Below are 23614 nucleotides of genomic sequence, written 5' to 3' on the forward strand. Positions count from 1 at the left end.
ACAATAAAATTACATATTACTAATAAAGTCAAAAAACAAAATGTCTTTTTGCTTTGTAATTCAAATACCTGCTATAAATAGCCTGTGGAACACAGGGGAAACATTCAAACTGCAGAATTTCGTGAAAATAATGATAAAATCTTGATGTGTAAGTACCAACAGAATATAGCTGAAGCAGTTGTCAGGAGAAAAATTAGAGTATTTCAGTCTTTATTACTGCTATTATTGCTAGGCTAGAAAAGTAGCCGATCAAAACAAAAACAAAAAGGAAGGACTTTTAATTAAGTTACAAGCAGGGGGCGCCTGGGTGGCTCAGTTGGTTAAGCGACTGCCTTCGGCTCAGGTCGTGGTCCTGGAGTCCCGGGATCAAGTCCCGCATCAGGCTCCCTGCTCAGCAGGGGGTCTGCTTCTCCCTCTGACCCTCTTCCCTCTCGTGCTCTCTATCTCTCATTCTCTCTCTCTCAAATAAATAAAAAAAAAAAAAGGAAAGGGAAAAGCAAAAATAAAATTTGATATCTTGAAGCTAAGAACTTTCAAAACCATCAAGTCCCATCTCCTTTTTAACAGCCTTTTCTTTGTCTTTTTTGGCAGATATATACCTTCAACATTTTTCTTGAAAATCTTAACTAGATCACTTAGTTCACTAGACACATTTTCTAGTTTCCATGTTACTGAATGTAGCTGTTTTTGTTCAACTTTCTGCCACTGCATAATGAGGATTTCCATTTTTCCGGTTTTAATAAGATCCCACTTTCCTTTAAGTTGCCTCAAAGTTCAGCATTTTACTAACAATAATTCAAGGCAACTTATTTATTTATTTATTTATTTATTTTAAAGATTTTATTTATTTGACGAGAGAGAGACAGCGCGAGCAGGAACACAAGCAGGGGGAGTGGGAGAGGGAGAAGCAGGCTTCCCGCCGATCAGGGAGCCCGATGCGGGGCTCGATCCCAGGACCCTGGGACCATGACCTGAGCCAAAGGCAGATGCTTAATGACTGAGCCACCCAGGCACCCCTATTTATTTATTTAAAGATTTATGTATTTGAGAGAGACAGTGCACGATTTGGGGGAGGGGCAAAGGGAGAGAGAGAATCCCAGGGCTCGATCTCATGACCTATGAAATCATGACCCGAGAGGAAACCAAGAGTTGGTTGTCTAACCCATTTTTTTAATTATTATTTTTTGTATCTCTACACCCAATGTGGGGCTTGAATCATGACCTGGAGATTAAGAGTTGCATACTCCACCAACTGAGCTAGCCAGGCACCCCTCATTTGAGGTAGTTTAGACTTTCACAAATACTCTCCTTAAAGTTCTTCCAGTTCCTATCCACTGCCTGTTTCCAAAACCCCTCCTACCTTTTAGATATTTCTTGTGGAAGCACAGCATTTCCAGACACCAGAATCTTATTAGTTGACTGTTGCTGCACAACATTAACCCAAACTTAGAAACTTAAAAGAATAAAGATTTATTTCCCAGTTTTTCTAGGTCAGGAATATGGGTGCGGCTTAACCAGGTGATTCCGGCTCAGCTTTTCTCATGGGATTGCAGTCATCTCAAAGCTTGACTAAGGCAGGATTCTTTTCCATGTTCACTCACATGGCTCTTGGCAGGCCTCAGTTCCTCACCGTGTGGACATCTCTACAGACTGCCTCAGTGTCCTCATGATGTTATCTGGCTTCCCCCAAAGCAGGGGAACCATAAGTGAGAGAGAACAAGAGAAAGCACCAAGATGAAAGCTCTAGTCTTTTTTATAACCTAATCTCAGAAGTGATATACCATCTCTTCTGACCTATTTACTAGCTATTTTTAGTATAGTCCAATTGCTAATTTCAGGTTAATAATTACTACTTTTTTTTTTAAGATTGAGTTAATTAATTTATTTCAGATAGAAAGAGCCCATACAAGAGCAGGGCGAGGGGCAGAGGGAGAGACAGAATCTCAAGCCAACTCCTTGCTGAGCACAGAGCCCCATATGGAGCTCGATCTCACAACCCTGAGATCATGACCTGAGCCAAAAAACCAAGAGTCGGACGCTTAGCCGACTGAGCCACCCAGGTGCCCTGTTACACATATATATTTTTTGATAATAGTCTTTTTTTTTTTAAGATTTTATTTATTTGACACAGAGAGATATAGCGAGAGAGGGAACACAAGCAGGGGGAGCGGGAGAGGGAAAAGCAGGCCAGGGAGCCCGATGTAGGGCTCGATCCCAGGACGCTGGGATCATGACCTGAGCCAAAGGCAGATACTTAACGACTGAGCCACCCAGGCGTCCCGATAATAGTCTTAATGGCTTCTTAAAGCCTATATATTTTTTTAGCCTCACTATTTTTGGAGTAGTGTGAAGAAACTTCTCCCTTAAGCAGAAACTTCTCTTCTCTGGTGGTTTTTCCTGAAGCAGTTGAGTGTCTTCATTTGAGCTCTTCTTAATCAAGTCTTATCCCTTTAGTGATCTTCAGGTAGAAAGTTTTCCTTTGAGCTGGAGCTGACTTCTGCTAGAGACTTAACAAACTTGGCTTCTGAATGGACAATGTTTAGGGGTGCCTGGCCAGCTCAGTTGGTAGTCATGAGTTCAAGCCCTGTGTTGGGCTTGGAGCCTACTTAAAAAAAGAAAAAAGAAATGGGAAATATTTATTTCAAACCCTGACCAACAAATGTTAGATAAATAAGTTTGAAGCATTTCATAGCATAATTATAAAAATATTTCTTTGTATCACCTATCAAATCAGCAAAAATAACACCACCGCAAAACTAAACATGAAAACATTTAAGAACAAGTGGAGGAAAATTTGTCTTTCTTAAAAGAGCCTTTAAGAATGGAGGAAAACATCCTTCTACTGTGAAAATATCAGAGTTCAATTTAGCTCAGCAAATTTTTACTGAGTCAGTATTTTCACTGATAAGAACTTTAAGAAGTCTTTAAAAAGAGTGCTTAACCTGAGAAGGTAATTATTTTGACTCAATGGAGATATGGTGACTTTTTTTTAAGAAGTACACTCATACTTTAAAAAGCTTACTCTTTTTTTTTTTAAGATTTTATTTATTGAGGATTCCTGTTATCTCTGCGCCTAGCGAGCGCCCCGGAAACTGCTGCCACATCCTGGGGTCATGATGGGCAGTAAGATGGCGTCTGCCAGCCGGGTCGTTCAGGTAGTCAAGCCACATACTCCATTAATAAGGTTCCCTGACAGAAGAGACAATCCTAAACCTAACGTATCAGAAGTTTTGAGATCAGCAGGACTACCGTCTCACTCTTCTTCAATTTCACAGCATTCTAAGGGAAGTAAATCCCCAGATTTGCTGGTGCATCAGGGTCCACCAGACACTGCAGAAATAATAAAAACATTACCTCAGAAATACAGAAGGAAACTTGTATCTCAAGAAGAAATTGAATTTATCCAACGTGGAGGTCCAGAATAATCACTGACAGTGTGGCTGCTGTTTGTCATCAGACAGAAGACTAGTCTTTACAATAAAGGACTTCCAAAATGGCACATGAGAAATTATATAGTAAATAACTTGAATAAATACTCTGCAAAAAAAAAAAAAGAAATCTAGAAAATTTAGATGGACAATTGTATCTCCTAATATATGTATCTTGGTCAGCTTCTCCACAAGCTTACCTAATTGTTTATATGCTTATTAAAGTATACATTTTTAAATGTTAGCCTATTAATTTACTCTTGATTATCAAGTATTACCAGTGTTGAGCTACTAAAAGCACACAATATCTAGTAAACCTATCACAGGTTTCCCATGGTTTCCCTTTTGTTTCAGTTTCTTTTTAGACATGGAAAGATTTATTAGAATTACTGCTTTTGGGAAGTGATTTTCCTGAAATTGGATGAGGGTCAGTGAAAGAATGACTCCATTATTTGTTCTTAATTTTCTTCCCCTTTTTTTCATTCACAAAGTTACTGGAGTATAACTAGTTTAAAAAGTGTATCCTACACTAAATGATAAAAATATAGTCAAGGTAAAACAGGTGACTTTGTGGTATTAAAACTGGGAGTTAATACAAAAGATTATTTGTAACCTGTATTCAGAAGAAAATACCAGAATTTAAAATGGAAAATAAGAGATCAAAATGAATATAACCTAGAAATAAGTGTTTGATTAGAAATTGCAACTTAATATGTTATTAGGGGTGTTGAGAAAGTCTTATTCTTTATTTTACTGTTTTAATTGTCATCATCTGTGCAAATTCTGGAAACCACTAACTTTCTCACACTTAATGTCTGAAAGTGTCATAAAATCAACCTAAATATTTACCTTACTAAGGCAATTTATGAAACTTTAATAGGGTCTTACAGTGCCAAGGGTATGTATTATTGTGAAAGTAAAGCCTCACAAAGCTAAATAAAATTTCTTCCATACCTTGAAAAAAAAAAAAAGATTTTATTTATTTATTTGACAGAGACACAGAGAGAGAGGGAACAAAAGCAGGGGGAGTGGGAGAGGGAGAAGCAGGCTCCCCACTGAGCAGGGAGCCCGATGTGGGGCTCGATCCCAGGACCCTGGGATCATGACCTGAGCCGAAGGCAGACGCTGAACCGACTGAGCCACTCAGGTGCCCCTAAAAAGCTTACTCTTAATATTTGCTAATCATTATCAGTTACTTGCGGTTTCTATTTCACTTTTTTTCAAATTCGTGAGTTGGATTTATTTCATATTTATAATTTGGTATGTTTGGGTATCTTTTAGCTTTAGGGTACTTATGCAAAAGAATAAGAATTCTAAAGCCATTTTAGGTAAAAATAATTCATACTTATGTTCTGTGATCCTCTTCGAAGACATAATTTTATTGTTTTAAGATTAACTTTAAGATCACTTTCAAGCATAGAGGGGCACAAATCCTTGGACCACAGGGATGATGAGAATACTGCCATTAAATCCTTAAGAAAAGGAGAAGATACACTTTTCCTCAAAATTTTAGAGAAGTTGAGGTGGTGGTGGCCTTTGGAGCAAAGATTTTTTTGGTTAATACTTCAGAACCTACTAGGATAATACAGTCTACTTGTTGGCACTTCTGACTGAAACAAGCCTATCTAATTACTAGTTAAATTTTTTTCCTTTTGCAAGTGTAACTATTTGTTTTTTCCTTTCTTTTAGTATAATTCTCCATCTAGTGATGATAGTTCAGACTACAGCCTTGATTCAGATGTTGAACATACAGAAAGTTCCCACAAAAAAAGAGCTGGTTTCTACAGGGATTATGACATTCCATTTTCTCAGGTATTGCCTTTTTAAAACAATTGTGATCAAATATACACAGCATAAAATTTACCATTTTAACCATTTTTCAATTTACAATTCAAAGTGGCATTAAGTATATTCACAGTGTTGTGCAACCATCACCACTATCCTTTTCCAGAACTTTTTCATCATCCCAAACAGAACCTGTGTACCCATTAAATGATAACAACTCACTTCCCCCTCCCCACCAGCCCCTGGTGACCACTATTCTACTTTGTCTCTATGAATTTGCCTACTCTCTAGGCATATAGGTGGAATAATACTGTATTTGTCTTTTTCTGTCTGGCTTATTTCATTTATCATAATTTTTTGAAGGTTCATATAACATTTATCAGAATTTCATTCCTTTTTAAGGCTGGATAATATTCCATTGTATGTATATACCATATTTTGTATGATCCTCTGTTGTTGGACAGATGGATTGCTTCCACCTTTTGGCTGTTGTGATAATGCTGCTTATGAACATGGGTGGGTGATATTTCTTCAAGACCCTGCTTTCAGTTCCTTGGAACATATACCTAAGAGTGGAATTGCTGGATCATATAGTAATTCTGTGTTTAATTTTCTGAGGAACTGCCAAAATGGTTCCCATAATGGCTGCACCATTTTACATTCCCACCACAGTACATGAGGTTTTCCAGTTTTTCCACATCGTTGCCAAACTTGTTATTTTCTGGGGCTTTTTTGCTTTATTTTGCTTTGGGTTTTATTTTTTTTTTTTATAATAGCCTTCCTAATATGTGTGAAATGACCTCTCACTGTGGTTTTGAGGTATTGCCTTTTTTTTTTTAAGATTTTATTTATTTGAGAGAGAGAGAGAGAGTGAGAGAGCACAAGCGGGGCATGGGGGCGGGAAGGGTAGAGGGAGAAGCAGACTCCCTACTGAGCAGGGAGCCAACTTGGGACTGATCCCAGGACCTGAGCTGAAGGCAGATGCTTAACTGACTGAGCCGCCCAGGCACCCCTGAGGTATTGCCTTTTAAGGGGAAAAATGAAAATTTCAGTTTTATTCTTTGCCTTCTGATATTTTGAAAAAGTGTTTTATATTTTTCAATATAGAAAAAGACATGCAGATGTATGCTATAAATTTTAAATCTTTGAAAATCGTACATCATATATTAGATTGCTAGGGCTATCATAACAAAATACTACAGACTAGTGGTTTAAACAACAAAAGTTTATTTCTAGTAGTCTGGAGGCTGTAAGTGCAGAACAAGATGCCAGCAGGGTTGGTAGCCTCTGAGGACCATAAGGGAAAGATCATTTTAGCCCTTTCTCCCTGGCTTGTAGCTCGCTACTGTCTTGCTGCTGTGTCCTCAAATGGTCATTCTGCTGTGCATGTCTACCCCCAGGGTCTCTCTGTGTGTCCAAATTTCGTCTTATAAGGACATCAGTCAGATTAGATCAAGGCCCACCCTAGTGACCTCATTTTAACTTAATTACCTCTTTAAAGGCCCTATCTCCAAATATAGTCACATTCTGAGGTATTGGGGGTTAGGGCTTTCACATAAGAATTTTGTGACATCTACCTCTTTAAGTGCAAAAAATTATTTGAAGTGTTTTAAATAGAAAAAAAATTAAAAGAACATGATATACTTTATATCTTTCTCAGGCATGTTGTATTATATGAACAGTCTTCAGTGTAAATAGTATTTTGTGCTAGAAAAATCTTGATGCTCTCAGGAACACTGGGGAGTATTCAGATCAATGTGCACCTATCTGAAAAACTGCACACTTTCTGAGTTCTGGTTTCTGCCATTCTGTCAATATGCTTGTCTACAGAGTTACATTCTTTTTCCTAATTTGATGTTCCTAATCTCTTGTGAGCGCAGAAAACAAAATACTCTGTGTGTTAGAGTTTTCATTGCCTTCTGTTTCTTTATTGTCTTCTTTATAGTTGAAGTTGCTCAGTAAGTAATTATTGAATAAATGAAGTTTATTATAATATCTTCTATTAAATTTTGAAATAATTTTATCGAGTTAGGTGAATGTATCTGTATATTCAGTGTGTCTGCTGATTTCGGAGTAAATGGAGCTGCCATTTCTCAGAACATTGTAACAGTTATTCATTACTAATGACAAAATTTTTAAATATATCAAACACTGATTTGGTACCTAAATTTCATCATTTGCAGTTAGATTTATGTTTTAGAAATAATCAAAAGTTGTTTAGAGACTATTCCAAACAATGAAAAAATGCTCAGAATGATCGTTACTGTTTCAGATAGCAAAGCATTTGAAAATATCAAATAATGAGATTTATAAGGCTCTTGATTCATAAGCTGTCACTAAAAGTTATCCCAGAAAAGGAGGTATACAATATTTTAAAACAGTGGCAGAAGTATTTTAATAAATATATAGCCTTCTATGGGGGCTACTCTGAAGGACAAAATAAATTTATATGTATAGACAACATTACATTTGTTTTAACTGACTCATATTTTCTTAAACATTGTAGTTATTTGTTGTCATTAAACTATTATATATCTCTACAAATACAGTGTAATTATTTTTGTTTCAAAAATTCAGTTAAATTAAGAAAAGAAAAAGGATGGTATTTTATATTTACCCACAATTTTACTTCCAGTGCTCTTGTTCCTTTGTGTAGATCTGAATTTCAATCTGGTATCATTTTTTTAAAATTTTATTTTATTATGTTATGTTAGTCACCATACATTACTTCATTAGTTTTTGACAGATCTTTTTTTTTTAAGATTTTATTTATTTATTTGAGAGAGAGAATGAGAGAGAGCATGAGAGGAAAGAGGGTCAGAGGGAGAAGCAGACTCCCTGCTGAGCAGGGAGCCCGATGTGGGACTCGATCCCGGGACTTCATCCCGGGACTCCAGGATCATGACCTGAGCCAAAGGCAGTCGCTTAACCATCTGAGCCACCCAGGCGCCCCTACTTCATTAGTTTTTGATGTAGTGTTCCATGATTCATTGTGTATAATACCCAGTGCTCCTTTCAGTACGTGCCCTCTTTTTCTTTTTTTAAATTCAATTTTATTGTGTTATGTTAGTCACCATACATCATTAGGTTTTTTTTTAATTTTTTGTTATGTTAATAATCATATATTACATCATTAGTTTTTGATGTAGTGATCCACGGTTCATTGTTTTCATATAACACCCAGTGCTCCATGCAGTACGTGCCCTCCTTAATACCCATCACCGGGCTAACCAGTCCCCCCTCCTCCCTCCCCTCTAAAACCCTGTTTGTTTCTCAGAGCCCACAGTCTCTCATGGTTCATCTCTCCCTCCGATTTCCCCCCCTTCATTTTCCCTTCCTTCTCCTAATGTCCTCCCTGCTATTCCTTATGTTCCACAGATAAGTGAAACCATATGATAATTGACTTTCTCTGCTGGACTTATTTCACTTAGCATAATCTTCTCCAGTCCCACCCATGTTGATGTAAAAGTTGGGTATTCATCCTTTCTGATGGCTGAGTGATAGTCCATTGTATCTATGGACCACATCTGCTTTATCCATTCTGTTGAAGGGCATCTCGGCTCTTTCCACAGTTCGGCTATTGCGGACATTGCTGCTATGAACATTGGGGTACATGTGGCCCTTCTTTCACTACATCTGTGTCTTTGGGGTAAATACCCAGGAGTGCAATTGCTGGGTCATAGGGTAGCTCTATTTTTAATTTTTTGAGGAACCTCCACACTGTTTTCCAAAGTGGCTCTACCAGCTTGCATTTCCACGAACAGTGTAAGAGGGTTCCCCTTTCTCACAACCTCTCCAACATTTGTTGTTTCTTGCCCTGTCAATTTTTGCCATTCTAACTGGTGTAAGGTGGTATCTCAGTGTGGTTTTAATTTGAATTTCCCTGATGGCTGATGATGAACATTTTTTCATGTGTCTGTTAGCCATTTATATGTCTTCTTCAGAGAAGTGTCTGTTCATGTCTTCTGCCCATTTTTTGACTTGATTATTTGTTTTTTGGGTGTTGAGTTTGAGAAGTTCTTTATAGATCTTGGATACCAGCCCCTTGTCTGTAGTATCATTTGCAAAAATCTTCTCCCATTTCGTGGGTTGCCTTTTGTTTTGTTGACTGTTTCCTTTGCTGTGCAGAAGCTTTTTATCTTGATGAAGTCCCAAAAGTTCATTTTTGCTTTTGTTTCACTAGGTTTTGGAGATGTATCTTGAAAGAAGTTGCTGTGGCCTATGTCAAAGAGGTTATTGCCTATGTTCTCCCCTAGGATTTTGATGGATTCCTGTCTCACATTGAGGTCTTACATCCATTTTGAGTTTATCTTTGTGTATGGTGTTAGAGAATGGTCGAGTTTCATTCTTCTGCATGTGGCTGTCCAGTTTTCCCAGCACCATTTATTGAAGAGACTGTTTTTTTTCCATTGGACATTCTTTCCTGCTTTGTCAAAGATTATTTGACCATAGAGTTGAGGGTCCATATCTGGGCCCTCTATTCTGCTCCATTGGTCTATACGTCTGTTTTTGTGCCAGTACCATGCTGTCTTGATGATCACTTTTTGTAATATAGCTTGAAGTCGGGCAACGTGATGCCCCCAGCTTTGTTTTTCTTTTTCATCATCTTCTTGGCGATTCAGGGTCTTTTCTGATTCCATACAAATTTTAATACCCATCACCAGGCTAACCCATCCCCCCACCCCCCTCCCCTCTAGAGCCCTCAGTTTGTTTCTCGGAGTCCATAGTCTCTCATGGTTCGTCTCCCCCTCCGATTTCCCCCCGTTCATTTTGCCCTTCCTACTATCTTCTTTTTTTTTTTTCACCTAAAGTACTTTGTCGTTATTTAGCATTGTTTGTGGTGCAGTTTCACTGTCAATAAAATCTCTTAGCTTTTATATATTGGTTTCACTGTTACTTTAATAATTTTGTTGTAATGGCTTGTAAAAAGTTCTAAGAATAGTGCAAAGAACTCCTGTATATCTTTCACCCAGATTCCCAGAATGTTAACATTTTACTGCATATGCTTTGTTTTCTCCTTTACCTTTCTTCCCTCCTCTTCTCTTTAGAGGATCTAATTTGTCATTAAACCCATCTACTAAATTCTTAATTCCAGTGTTTGTATTTTTCAGATCTAGAAATTTGATTTTTTTTCAAATCTTTAATTTTATAGTTCCCAGTTCACTGCTAAAATTCTCATGTCTTTTTTTTTTTTAAGATTTTATTTCTTTATTTGACAGAGAGACTCAGCAAGAGAGGGAATACAAGCAGGGGGCGAGGGACAGGGAGAAGCAGGCTTCCTGCTGAGCAGGGAGCCCGATGCTGGGCTCAATCCCAGGACCCTGGGATCATGACCTGAGCCAAAGGCAGAGGCTTAACAACTGAGCCACCCAGGTGCCCCTCTCATGTCATTTACTTGAAAATAACAAGCGCAGATATTTTAAAATCTGTGTTACATGCATTTCAGTGTCTGGAGTCTGTTTCTATTACTAGTTGCTTTTAGCTGTTCCTCATGCTGATCTTATCTCATATGACTAGGTTTTTTGTTCGCTTTTGTATTGTGTGCTGAGCATTGTGTTTGCAAAATACGGTGCATTTGGTAGAAATAATTTGAGGCCTGAGATGATATTAATTTCCTTCAGAGAGGATTTTTATTTGCTCCTGAAAAATTTTTAGTGACCCTTACAAACTTTATTCCAACTTCAGGGTTTGAAACTCTTCTTGGCCGCCCAGATGATAGATTGGACTGTAGTCTCTGACCCACATTTTGAGATTGACCCAAAACTGGTGGGTGGGGGTTACTAATAAGGCTTCTATTTTTTCTAGACTCTGGATTTCTCCTTTTGTTCCCATAGATTAAAGGGGTAGTCAGAAGTGCTCTTGAACCTTTCAGCTGATTTTTCATGTTGGGCTGATGCTTTCAGAGCAAAAACCGCTCCAGACGCTGCTCATTTCTCATGATTTTCATCTACTCCATGGATATTAATGGTCCAGTAATCCCTCACACGTTTGATAGCTCTCTGATGTTTACAGTGGATTAAAAAAAATATTGTCTGTCTTTTCTACATTTTTTAGGAGGAGAACTGACCTGAATTATTTAGTCTGCTAGGAGAAAAAGTTCAGTACCATTTCCTCCACATAATGTTTTAGAGTTGACTCACTGAAATTAGAAAGTACCCTAAGTACCTCCTAAAAATTCTGTTTTCCTAGATAACAAATGCCTGCTATATAACTTCTATAATTTAGGCCAAAAATAGAATATAGAATTAACATCTAGCTATTAAATTTGAGGAGTTAGTATATCTTCCCTTTTCCTTATCCTTGTTCAAGGCCTCCCATTCCCTTATTTCATGTTTACAGTGATTGTTGTGGGACCAGTTTCCATTTTACAGAAAGCCAGTCTGCCCTACAGACATTCTAGCCAAGTATATAGCCTCATAATCAGTCAGCAGAGTGATTGGAGAAACTGTATCCTAAGTGTAGAACTTATAGGCTTTTTCATTTCTGTTATCTTCTTGCAGGAAGGCTTTAAAAAAATACTTGCTAGATCCTTGCTGATGAATGCATTTTGTTTGTTCCAAATGATGAACATGTGAAGCATACAGAGATACTCACCTAGAGAACTGGGGCTGCTCCTGTAATGTCATCCATTTAGTGCTTCGTGGAGCACTAGCACTGTATGGGTGATGCCCAGACCCAAACATTAGAGTCTTTCACTGCAGAAGGAGCCCTGGGATGGGGGGCAGGTTTGCATCATTAGAGGGCTATTAGGAATATTTGCAGTTGGGAAAACTAGCTAGGGGTATATATAGAAAGTTTAGGGATAATTCTATTTTAAAAAGTAGGAATATGGAGATTATTTTTGTAAAAGCTGTGAAAAATCAGAGAATTAAATTAGTATTAAGAATTAAAAGTTTTTGGGGCACCTGGGTGGGTCAGTTGGTTAAGCGTCTGCCTTCAGCTCAGGTCATGATCCCGGGATCCTGGGATTGAGCCCTGCATCGGGCTCTCTGCTTGGCCAGGAGCCTGCTTCTCCCTCTCCTTCTGCCTACCGCTCTGCCTACTTGTGCTCTCTCTGTGTCAAATAAATAAATAAAATCTTAAAAAGAATAATTAAAAGTTTTTGGGGCACATGGATGGCTCAGTCAGTTAAGCATCCGACTCTTGATCTCAGCTTGGGTCTTGCTCCTCAGGGTTGTGAGTTTAAGCCCTCCATTGGGCTCTGTGCTGGGTGTGGAGCCTGCTTAAAAAAAAAAAAAGACTTAAAAGTTTTTATAACAAGCATCTAATCTGCAGAGAAAAATTCATACTCTTTAAAGAGTGCTCTTTAGTCATAGAGTATTGAAATATATCATTGAAGAATTAATAGAATCACATTTTTTTGGATGATTTGCTTTTTGATGTTGAGTTGATAAGTTCTTTATATATTTTGGATACTGACCCTTTATCAAATATGTCATTTGCAAATATCTTCTCCCATTCAGTAGGTTGTCTTTTTAGTTTTGTTAGTTGTTTCCTTTGCTGAGCAGAAGCTTTTTATTTTGATGTAGTCCCAACAGTTTATTCTTGCTTTTGTTTCCCCTACCTCAAGAGACACATCTAAAAAGATGTTACAGCCAGTGTCGAAGAAATTACTACCTGTGCTCTTTTTTAGGATTTTTATGGTTTTATGGTTTCAGGTCTCACAATTAGGTCCTTAATCCGTTTGAGTTTGTTTTTGTGTATGGTGTAAGAAAGTGGTCCAATTTCAGTCTTTTGCGTGTATCTGTCCAAATTTCCCAACACCATTTGTCCTGTCCCAGGACCCTGGGATCATGACCTGAGTTGAAGGCAGACGCTTAACTAACTGAGCCACCCAGGTGCCCCAAGACTGTCTTTTTCCCATTGCATATGCTTGTCTTTTTGTCAAAGATTAATTGACCGTATAATTGTGGGGCTATTTCTGGGCTTTCTATTATGTTCCATTGATCTATGTGTCTGTTTTTGTGCTAGTACTATACTGTTTTGATTACTACAGCTTTGTAATATGACTGGAAGTTTGGAATTGTGATACCTCAGTTTTGTTTTGTTTTTTTTTTTCAAAATTGTTTTGGCCTACTCGAAGTCTTTTATGGTTCCATACAAATTTTAGGATTGTTTATTCTAGTTCTGTAAAAAATGCTCTTGGTATTTTGATAGGGATTGCATTAAATCTATAGATTGCTTTAGGTAGTATAAACATTTTAATGATATTTGTTTTTCCAATCCATGAGCATGGAATGTCTTTCCATTTGTTTGTGTCATCTTCAATTTATTTTTTTTAAGATGTTATTTATTTATTTATTTCAGAGAGGGAGAGAGCGAGAAAGTTGCAAGCATGAGTGGGGGGGGAAGCAGACTCCCCGCTGAACAGAGAGCCCGATGTGGGGCTTGATCCCACCTGAACTGAAGACAGACACTTAACCGACAGCCACTCAGGCATCCCTCATCTTCAATTTCAATTTCTTTCATCAATGTTTTATAGTTTTCAGAGTACAGATTTTTCACCTCTTTGGTTAAGTTTATTCCTAGGTATTTTATTATTTTTAGTGCAATTGTAAATGGGATTGTTTTCTTAATTTCTCTTTCTGCTGCTTCATTATTAGTGTATAGAAATGCAACAGATTTCTGTACATTGATTTTGTAGGCTCTGTGACCTTAATGAATTCATTCATCAATTCTAGTAGTTTTTTGGTAGAGTCATTAGAGTTTTCTATATATAGTATCGTGTCATCTGGAAATAGTGAAAATTTTACTTCTTCCTTACCAATTTGGGTGCCTTTTATTCCTTTCTCTTGTTTGATTGCTGTGGCTAGGATTTCCAGTACTGTGTTGAATAAAAGAGGTGAGAATCGACATCCTTGTCTTATTCCTGACCTTAGGGGGAAAGCTCTGTTTTTCCCTTGAGGATGTTAGCTATGGGTTTTTCATATAAGGCCTTTATTATGTTGAGGTATGTTCCTTCTAAACCTACTTTGTTGAGGATTTTTATCATGAATGGATGTACTTTGTTAAATGCTTTTTCTTCTTCTATTGAAATGCTCATATGGTTTTTATCCTTTCTCTTATTGATATGATGTATCACAGTGATTGATTTGTGAATATTGAATCACCCTTGCAGCCCAAGAATAAATCCCACTTGAATGTCATGAGTGATATTTTTAATGTATTGTTGGATTCAGTTTGCTAATATTTTGTTGAGGATTTTTGCATAAATATTCATCAGAGATATTGGCCTGTAGTTCTCTTTTTTGGTGGTGTTTTATCTGATTTTGGAATCAGGATAATGCTGGCCTCATAGAATGAATTTGGAAGTTTTTCTTCCTCTTCTATTTTTTGGAAAAGTTTGAGAAGAATAGATATTAACTCTTCTTTAAATGTTTGGTAGAATTCACCTGTGAAACCATCTGGATCCTGGGCTTTTGTTTATTGGGAGTTTTTGGATTAATGAGTCAATTTCATTGCTAATAATCAGTCTGTTAAATTTTTCTATTTCTTCCTGATCAGTTTTGGTAGGTTATGTGTTTCTAGGAATTTATCCATTTCTTCTAGGTTGTCCAGTTAGTTGGCATATTTTTCATAATATTTATTCTCTTACAGTCTGTTGTGTTTCTGTGGTATTGGTTGTTATTTCTCCTCTTTTGTTTCTGATTTTGTTTATTTGAATCTTTTTTTTTTTTAATGAGTTTGACTAGAGATTTAATCAATTTTGTTGTCTTTTCAAAGAACCAGTTCCTGGTTTCATTGATCTGTTCTATTGCTTTTTTAGTTTCCTATATCATTTATTTCTCCTCTAATCTTTATTACTTCCCTCCTTCTGTTGATTTTTGGTTTTATTTGTTCTTTTTCTAACTCCTTTAGGTATAAGGTGAGGTTATTGAGTTTTTTGTTTTGTTTTGTTTTGCATCTTGAAGTAGACTTGTATTGCTAGAAACTTCCCTCTTAGAACTGTTTTTGCTGCATCCCAAAGATTTTGGACCATTGTGTTTTCATTTTCAATTGTCTCCATGTATTTTTTTGATTTCTTCTTTGATTTCTTGGATGACCCACTCATTGTTTAATAGCATCTTATTTAACCTCCATGTATTTGTGCTCTTTCCAGATTTTTTCTTATGATTGATTTCTAGTTTCATAATGTATTATGGTCAGAAAAGATGCATGGTATAACTTCAGTCTTTTTGAATTTGTTGAGACTTGTTTTGTGAGCTAATATGTGATCTATTCTGGAGAGTGTTCCATGTGCACTTGAAAAGAATGTGTATTCTGTTTTAGGATGGAATGTTCTGAATATATCTATTAAATCCATCTGGTCTAGCATGTCATGGAATCACATTTTTTAATAAGAGGAAAAGTCAACATCATTCAACTAATTAATTAATCTTCACCTTAATCTAAGTAATTATTTTTATTTTATTTTCATAGTTTTTTATTAAAAATGTCAAACACTGCCTTTTGGCTACAATTATAAATCCCTTTCTGAATTTCTGAAGTGCTAGATGAGAATAGTTGATTTTAAAAACAACAAACAACAACAAAAATTTCTAAAACACTGCTCAAGGGACACCTGGGTGGCTCAGTCAGTTGGGCACCTGCCTTAGGCTCGGGTCATGATCCCAGGGTCCTGGGATCAAGCCCCACATCGGGCTCCCTGCTCAGTGGGGAGCCTGCTTCTCCCTCTGCCTCTGCTGCTCCCCCTGTTTGGGCTCTCTCTCTCTCTGACAAATAAATAAATGAAATCTTTAAAAAAAAAAACAAACACTGCTCAAAATAAGTCAGAAGCCTAATACAATATCTTTAAAATTTTAAATTGATGAGCTAATTGATTTTCTTGGTATGTTTAGTTAAGTGTTTTTTTCTCTATTTTATAATTACTGAAAAGATCTTAATATTTCCCTGCATTTTATTAAAAACTCATAGTCTCATGTTGGTAATCTGCCAGGGCAGACAGTATTTTTATATTGTATTTAAAATGTGCTAAGCTGAAAATGAGTCATGGTCTGGGTTTTGCTAGATCTTTAAACTGTAATTAGGTGCATTTTTTTCTTTCTCTCTTTTAAAAACATTTGACAGAAGATATGACCGAACTAATACAAATATTTTAGTGAATAGAGATGGAATTGAATACTATCATTAAATAAAATTGTAGGACTAGGGGTGCCTGTATGGTTCAGTTGGTTAAGTGTCCGGGTCCTGATCTCAGGGTTATGAGTTCAAGCCCCGCGTTTGGTTCCATGCTACTTTAAAAAAAAAAATTGTAGGACTAAAGTATATTCTTAGTTTTCATATGTTTTAGTAAAATAAATTATTAATAAGATTAATAATGTATAGTATAATAAATATTTCCTAATGAGCAATTTTTTCACTAAATGTTTTTAACTTTTAGGGAAATCCTTGTTAGGCCTCAGATATAAACATTTCCTTTTTCTAAAATTTCCACACATTTTTTTTTAATTAAGTATAATATGCTTAAATTTGTCATTTGGGACAATATTAGGAGAATATATATTTTCTTCCACTTCAGGCTATTTTACTGTATTTTCCATATTTTCAAAAAGACTAAATTTTTTGGAGAAGGAATTCATGTGTAACGGTGTGGGTTTTTGAGTATACTTTTATACTCATATATTGAGACATGGGACCTGGAAAACAAAAAGTGAACAAAACACACTCACCAGCAAGATCTATGAACTTTAGAATGTTTAATAATACCAGAGTAGCATTTAGCTTTTTGAACTTTAAATACTTTAGCTTTAAATACTGTCATAGACAAGTACTAACCAAGAGTTAGAACTACAACCATCTTCCCCTTCTTTCTCCAAATTTCTGAGGGAAAACAGATGTCCTGTATTACTATCAATTCATTTATTTAACTGAAAAATCCTGATAATGATTGTCCATTTTCACTTAGCATGGACACTTATCAGGAAGCTACATGACATCAAAGAAGAGCCAACATAACAAAAAATTTAAAAGTAAAGAGTATGATGAGTACAGTACGTACAGTGATGACAACTTCGGCACCTACAGTCAGGAGACAGACGAAGATTTTGCCAGTCAGCTGAAACAGTACAGACAAGCTAAAGAAACCTCAACTACAGCTTTAGGATCATCATTTTCTAAAGAACCAGGGAAAAAACAAAGAATGAAAGCCCAGCAAGGTAAGTGCAAAATTGTCAGTCTGTTTTTGAATAGGAGAGCCTTATTACAACAGGCAGCTGTGGAGTAACAACTTAAATTTCTTAGTCCCTTCTCAAGATCAGCTTGTTCCCATGGTTCCTGAATTTGTTTTTCTTTATTTTATAGATTTTGAGGACAAACATCTACAAATATTTCAGTCTGCATGATCTCTTCATATTTGAATTAGATACACTAATATTTTAAAAGTATATAAAAATGTAAAACAACTTTCCCATTACATTTTTTCCCTTTCCTTGTATAATGATATCAGTATACTGAAAAAATGGCTTACCTTTTTCAGTTATTTCTGTTACTCTGTGCATCGCTTTATATTTTAGACCTATAAAGACAGAATTCTGGGGAGCTATTCTTTTATTAGACTTTAAAAGATGATGATCATCTTTGCTGTGCAAATGTACTTACACTTAGGATTATGGATATCCTTCAAGATTGGAAATAAGAACATAAACTAAGAAATTTCCCAAGTGATCATCACTTCCTCTGCTGTATTGAGGCACATGATCCCTGGAGAGACCAGGGCAAGTTGCCATAGAAACTATGGGTCACATAAAAGTCAAATCAACCTTACAAATTGTCCACTCAATGTCTGCTTCAAGAAAACTGGAGCAAGATGAGGCTGAGGTGAAGGAGTGAGCCCCTAACCCAATGTTACTATACTTTCTATATTGTTGAAAAAAGGAATCAGTTATGAGTAAATGTGATTGTTTTTATGACTTTATTTTTTCTGGATTTCCTAGCAAAATTCCTTTGAAAAATATGAATCCAGGCTTTGCTGACCTAAAAAAGGAAAGGAATTTGTCTGTGCATATGCTATTGTAATTAGTTAAGTTTGTTCCTGAAGTCTAGACATAGTGGTGTCAGGAATCATTCCACTTGGGGAATAAGGGAACAGAGAGGTTTTGCTCATCCATTCCCACCTGGGGTTTTCCCTTTCAGGCTCTTCCTGTTTGTTCTGTTAAAGAATTGAGTATTCTTTTATTTTGGACATTCATTTTCCCCCCCTCAGTTATGAAAGTAATATATGGTCAGATGCAGAAAACTTTTTCCATGTGTGGAAACAATAACAAAGATCAAAGATAAAACAAAAATACTTTGAATCCCTACACCAGATATAATTACTATTAATATTTTTGGTGTACATTCTTCCAGAATTTTTCTGACAATTATTTTTAACAAAAAACTATGCATACTGTTTAACTTGTTTTTTCCCTTAACTATGAATTGTATCATTCTTATGTTAATTAGCTTTTAATGCTAACATTCTATTCAATTAAATAGATATACCATAATTTGTCTAACAGATTCTTAGGTTTGTGTGATCGTAATCACTTGAGATTTAAGTTGCACCCATTTTTTTTTAAATTCTGTGATTAGCCCTATATATTTATACATGTCTCAAAGAGCATCTTCACAAATATTTTTTCTTAAGAATAAATTCTAAAATGCAGAATTGAATCAAAAGATGTAGCCACACATTTGAAAATTTTTTATCCACATACCAAGTTGATTTCCAAAAAGTTGATAGGCCAATTTATAACACCCCACCAGTGTGTGAAAATGCCAATTTCTCCAAATCCATACCAACACTATTCTTTGAGATAAAAATTGGTATGTTATTTTTAAATTTTTAATTTCTTTTATTTCTTTTTAATGAAGTAAAACATTTTTTCATATATTTATTTGCTGTTCTGTAGGTTTAAGATCACTTAATACATAAGAAAATGTATGTTTGATGTGACTTTGGTAGAATGAGAAATGACTCTATATAGTAACTTACCATCCTAATACATAATTTTTGCAATTTTAGATACTTTTAAATGCTAAGTGTTTTAAAAGTAAAAGACGGGTATAAATTTTACTTGGAAATATATGTGATACCTACTCAAAATTATCACTAGAAACTCAATTTGGTCAAATTAACCACTAATACCTACAATGTCTTCCTTAAGGATGAATATAATATTTAATTCCCTTAAAAACAGAAAGCCTTGTTATTTCCTATTCAAAGGAAAATTGAAAAGAACAAAACTAGCTTTGACTTCTGTAGCCATGTGTATTCTGGTGCCTTGACCTCCTTATTGTTAACATCCCTTAAAAAAAAAAAAGAATGAGAAGCACTACCTGGAAAGTAAAATGTAAAGATTTAATTAAATTTTTTTCACTGAATCTAGAGAGGAAGAAAAAAAAATGCACTGTATATTATCGACTATTTAAAATATGCTGTTCCCTATAAACTGATAGGTTGACAGGTATGTTGTTTTTCTATAATATTTGAAGTACATTTTAACTCTTTTAGGTATTGAACAGAGGGTTAAAACTTTTAATGTTGGTCGTGGACGTGGTTTGCCGAAGAAAATCAAACGCAAAGACCGTGGGGGAAGAACCAATAAAGGGCCTAATATTTTTTCAGGAATGGATGACTATCAAGAGGTACTGAGAATTTATAGATAATGAGGAGAGCTTTTCCATCTTTTAACCTATTTGGCTGCAAAGAAAGCATTGTGATTTTAATGCTACTTTCCTAGTGAATGAAAAATTTCCAGCTAAGATCAAATGAGTATAAATAGATTCTAAAAAAAGAAATAAAAGAATTGTTGTTTTAATTAGTCCAGATACTAGTATAGAGATGTAAATTTAGGTGACCTTGAAATAAAATTAATGTGTTTGAAAGCACCTCAAAATAAAACTTGTATGTCGGAAAGCAAAAATGTGATTCTAGTAGTTCTCTGTTGTACTTTACTTTCCTAGGAGTCATCTTCCCCAGATGCAAAGGGCAATAAAATGCTAATAGCTCAATATGAAGCATGGCTAATAAGAAGGGAGATACTGTAGCGGTAAATTAACTTATTAGAACTGAAAGCATTGAAAGAGAAGAAAAGGCACTATAAATGGTTGGAAAGATGAGTTTGTGTACATTGTGAATAGTAAATAGTGAATAAATATATGTTGAATTGAATTCTGAACATGTACATTTCAGCCTTGTTGCGACTCTTGGGATTAAAGTGGTCCAAATCCAGTATTCTGCCACTGTTCCAGTAAGATTGATTGAATTATACAGAGCAAGGGTAGGTTATTAAAAGCTACAACCTTGAGTGAGAGTAAAGGGATAGCAATATATTGTAATGTGAAAATGCTTGATTTTCTGATGTCTGGGTTTAAAGATAAGGGGCAAAGATTTCTTTCTTTCTTTTTTTTCTTTTTAAGATTTTAGTTATTTGACAGAGAGAGAGACAGTGAGAGAGGGAACACAAGCAGGGGGAGAGGGAGAGGGAGAAGCAGGCTCTCCACCGAGCAGGGAGCCCAGTGCGGGGCTCCATCCCAGGACCCTGGGATCATGACCCAAGCCAAAGGCGGATGCTTAGTGACTGAGCTACCCAGGTGCCCCAAGGGGCAAAGATTTCTTAATATGTACTCCTTAGTATACTATTTAGGGAGATGTTAATAGGTATGACCTAAAAAAAGAAGTTCAGGCCCAAATAAATTTGTGAAACCCAGCATATGCCAGTCTACTCTTGGGGATTCTCAGTTGACATTAATGTATTAAAGTCTTCTTGCAAATTAGGTATAAAAAAGCCTGTTTTACTTTGTTCAATCCATTGTTTTCATATTTTACTTGACCCTGAACTTCCCCCCACCCCTGCCCAATCTATTAACATTAATTGAGCCAACTCACTGTTCCATGGAATAGCAGCTTTGGAAACAAGCGTAGAATTTCTAAGTAATTGTAACCTGCCTGTCCATCTTCCTACATTCCTCTAGAGTGTGCTCCTTTCCCTAGACCAAATTAATATGAATGCTATCTGAAAGTAAGCTTTCTCCTATATCCAATAGGTACACACTATGCTTGGAAAAAAAATTAGCTTCCAAGAAAGTGTGCCTTTGAACAAGTCACTACCTGAATCTGAGGTTCAATTTGCTTAATCTGTAAAATGAAAGTATGGTATTAAATTAACTCTAAGGAGACTTTCAAGCACTAACATGTTTACAGATCTGGATTGCAACTAAAAGATTATCATGTTATAGAAAATCAGAATAAATTTTTTCTTTTGCATTCATCAGATTTAGAATATTTTTCCTTTTGCTTACTAAAATTAAAATATTATCAACTGTGTCAGTTTATTGGCTGTCAAGAGAGATTTCTTGTTATGATTCCACTCAACCAGGAGAGTGCCAGATCCCAAGCAAGTAGCTCCTGTTCGGGAGTGGTCTGGGGGAAACCTATCCAGGGTAGAGTGAACATGCTAGAGTGGCCAACATAGATCCATTTCCATCCTTTCCAGGGAGTGTGAGATCTTCCCAAAGCCAGATAAATTCACAGATACCTGCATGTCCACACGAACTGTCTTGAAAACTCTGTGTGGTCACAGAACAAGTAAATTTTTGATAGATTTGAAGGACTTACTGATTCTGTTGGCCATAAAACCTCCCTTATTTTTTTCGTATTTATAACAGCTATTACATTTTCTGTAAATACATATTATTTTGCTGGCAAATCTTTTTGTTCCCTCTTCCTTATATATTTTTAAAAATATTTTATGCTCTTGTTCCTTATGCCAATATAATACATCTTCTAGAGTAAATACATTTTAAAATAACCAAATAGGTACTTTAGTTTTCCCTCTCTCCATCTTTCCTTTCTCTCCCTCTTTCTTGAATTGTGTTTTCTTAGAGGTGGTATGATACAGTGCAAAGAGTTCTAGCTATCTTGACCGCTAACTTGCCATACGACCCTTGGCAAGTCACTAATTTCTCTAATATTCACTTTTCACATTTGTCTAGTGAGGCTGATGAACTAAATGACTTCTGTGGTTCTTCCAACTCTTATATTACAAGAGATCTTAGGGTAGAGGACATTCATGTTGCTTCTACAGGCTTAGACTTAAAAGATCAGATCTTCTAGGCATGTTATTTTGTCCTAAAATTTAATTGTTAAAGCTGCTTTAGATTTTCTAGAATATCTTGATTATAATTAGGTTTCTCATGGTTATGGATACTGATATACTTTCTACTCATTTAAACTAAACTAAACTGAAAAACAAAATAAAAAAACCCACTATCCTCTATTAAAACAATGAGGCACATGATTAGAAAGTAACATAGAATGCGTTATTGATGAAATAGAGGTACAACTTGGTGCATTTTTCGGGGTGGTTTTGGGGGTTTTTTGGTGATTACTTACTATTTTACTTTTCAATTTCAGTTATATTCTCCAAGTTGGCCTATTGGTTTTGTATAATGCATTCTCCTTGGCTTCCTATTTTATTATGGCCACCATTCTTTGTACAGAAGGCATATGTGAGCTGGTCATTTATATCTACTTTTTCTAAATGAGCCTGGAAAGAAAATGTTTGTGAGTCAAATTTACATAAATTTAAGACATTTTAAATGATCCTGTCAAGAATAGTATAAGCAATTTCATTGTGTTTTCCTGGGGCAATTTGGGTATACTTATATTTTTTAAAAGAACCTATAGGATTATCTCTTTTCTTGGTGTTTTTGTACTTTTTTTCCCCAGAATTCTTACAGTAAAACATATGTTTCAAATGCGAACGCTGAGGATCAAATTTAAGTCTAGCCATGCTTTGCCTCAAGTGTTTGCTCTGAGGCAGTTTCCTATTTTCAGTAGGTTGTGTTTTGTTCTCCATCTCCTAGCAAATTGAAGGAAAGGGAAACAAATCAAATTAGAAGAGCAAATAGTTATTGTGAGTTCCTGCTATATACAAAGCATGGTGCATACCAGGTGTTTGAAAAACAGTGCTATTTTTTCAGAGCTCATGAATCTAAGTTCTTAGCATGGCTAAGCATCCTGCTCTTGTTGCTCAGTCTTCTTGTACTCATAGCAAAAGTTGAATAGGGGTCTAAGGAGAAAGTAAGGAAAACAGGTAGGTAGGGCTGTGAGAATTTCTACCGTATACTTCTTTTTGTTATTTTTTAAAAGTTAAAGGAAATACATCCTCCCTCTTTTTTTTTTCCTAAAGGAAGTACAGAATAACCACACATGCAAAATATCTCTAATTTTTTGGAGATCCATCTAGAGACATACACTATTAAACATGGGGTTATATTCTTTTAGTCTTTTTTCTTTGTATTTATTATTATAAAATTCAGATCAGTTTTCCACTTACTAAAGTACTGTGAACATTTTCTTATGTCCCCAAATTGTCTTTCCATCTCATCAATTTGTAATGATTTCATACTAATCTACA

At 35.8% G+C, this 23614-nt stretch overlaps 2 protein-coding genes across 3 annotated transcripts in view; both read left to right on the forward strand.

Moving 5' to 3' along the window:
- ZC3H6 (zinc finger CCCH-type containing 6) overlaps positions 1-23614 on the forward strand; it is a 66163-nt gene that overhangs the window by 31458 nt on the left and 11091 nt on the right. For both annotated transcript variants that reach the window (XM_027621413.1, XM_027621414.1), the window contains exons 3-5: positions 5118-5240; positions 17119-17368; positions 19705-19838. In XM_027621413.1, coding sequence (XP_027477214.1) covers positions 5118-5240; positions 17119-17368; positions 19705-19838 — 507 coding nt within the window. The remainder of the gene's footprint in view (positions 1-5117; positions 5241-17118; positions 17369-19704; positions 19839-23614) is intronic.
- Positions 3065-3672, forward strand: LOC113937309 (28S ribosomal protein S36, mitochondrial). The gene has a single exon (XM_027621415.2). It carries the CDS (start codon positions 3114-3116, stop codon positions 3423-3425), a length of 312 nt encoding a protein of 103 aa, XP_027477216.1. The 5' UTR covers positions 3065-3113; the 3' UTR covers positions 3426-3672.

Source organism: Zalophus californianus, chromosome 8 (assembly GCF_009762305.2).
Source record: "Zalophus californianus isolate mZalCal1 chromosome 8, mZalCal1.pri.v2, whole genome shotgun sequence".
In the NCBI taxonomy this organism is placed as follows: Eukaryota; Metazoa; Chordata; class Mammalia; order Carnivora; family Otariidae; genus Zalophus; species Zalophus californianus.

Excerpts from the sequence above, each read along its gene's own strand:
- LOC113937309 (XM_027621415.2), top strand. The coding sequence starts at position 3,114 with ATGATGGGCAGTAAGATGGCGTCTGCCAGCCGGGTCGTTCAGGTAGTC.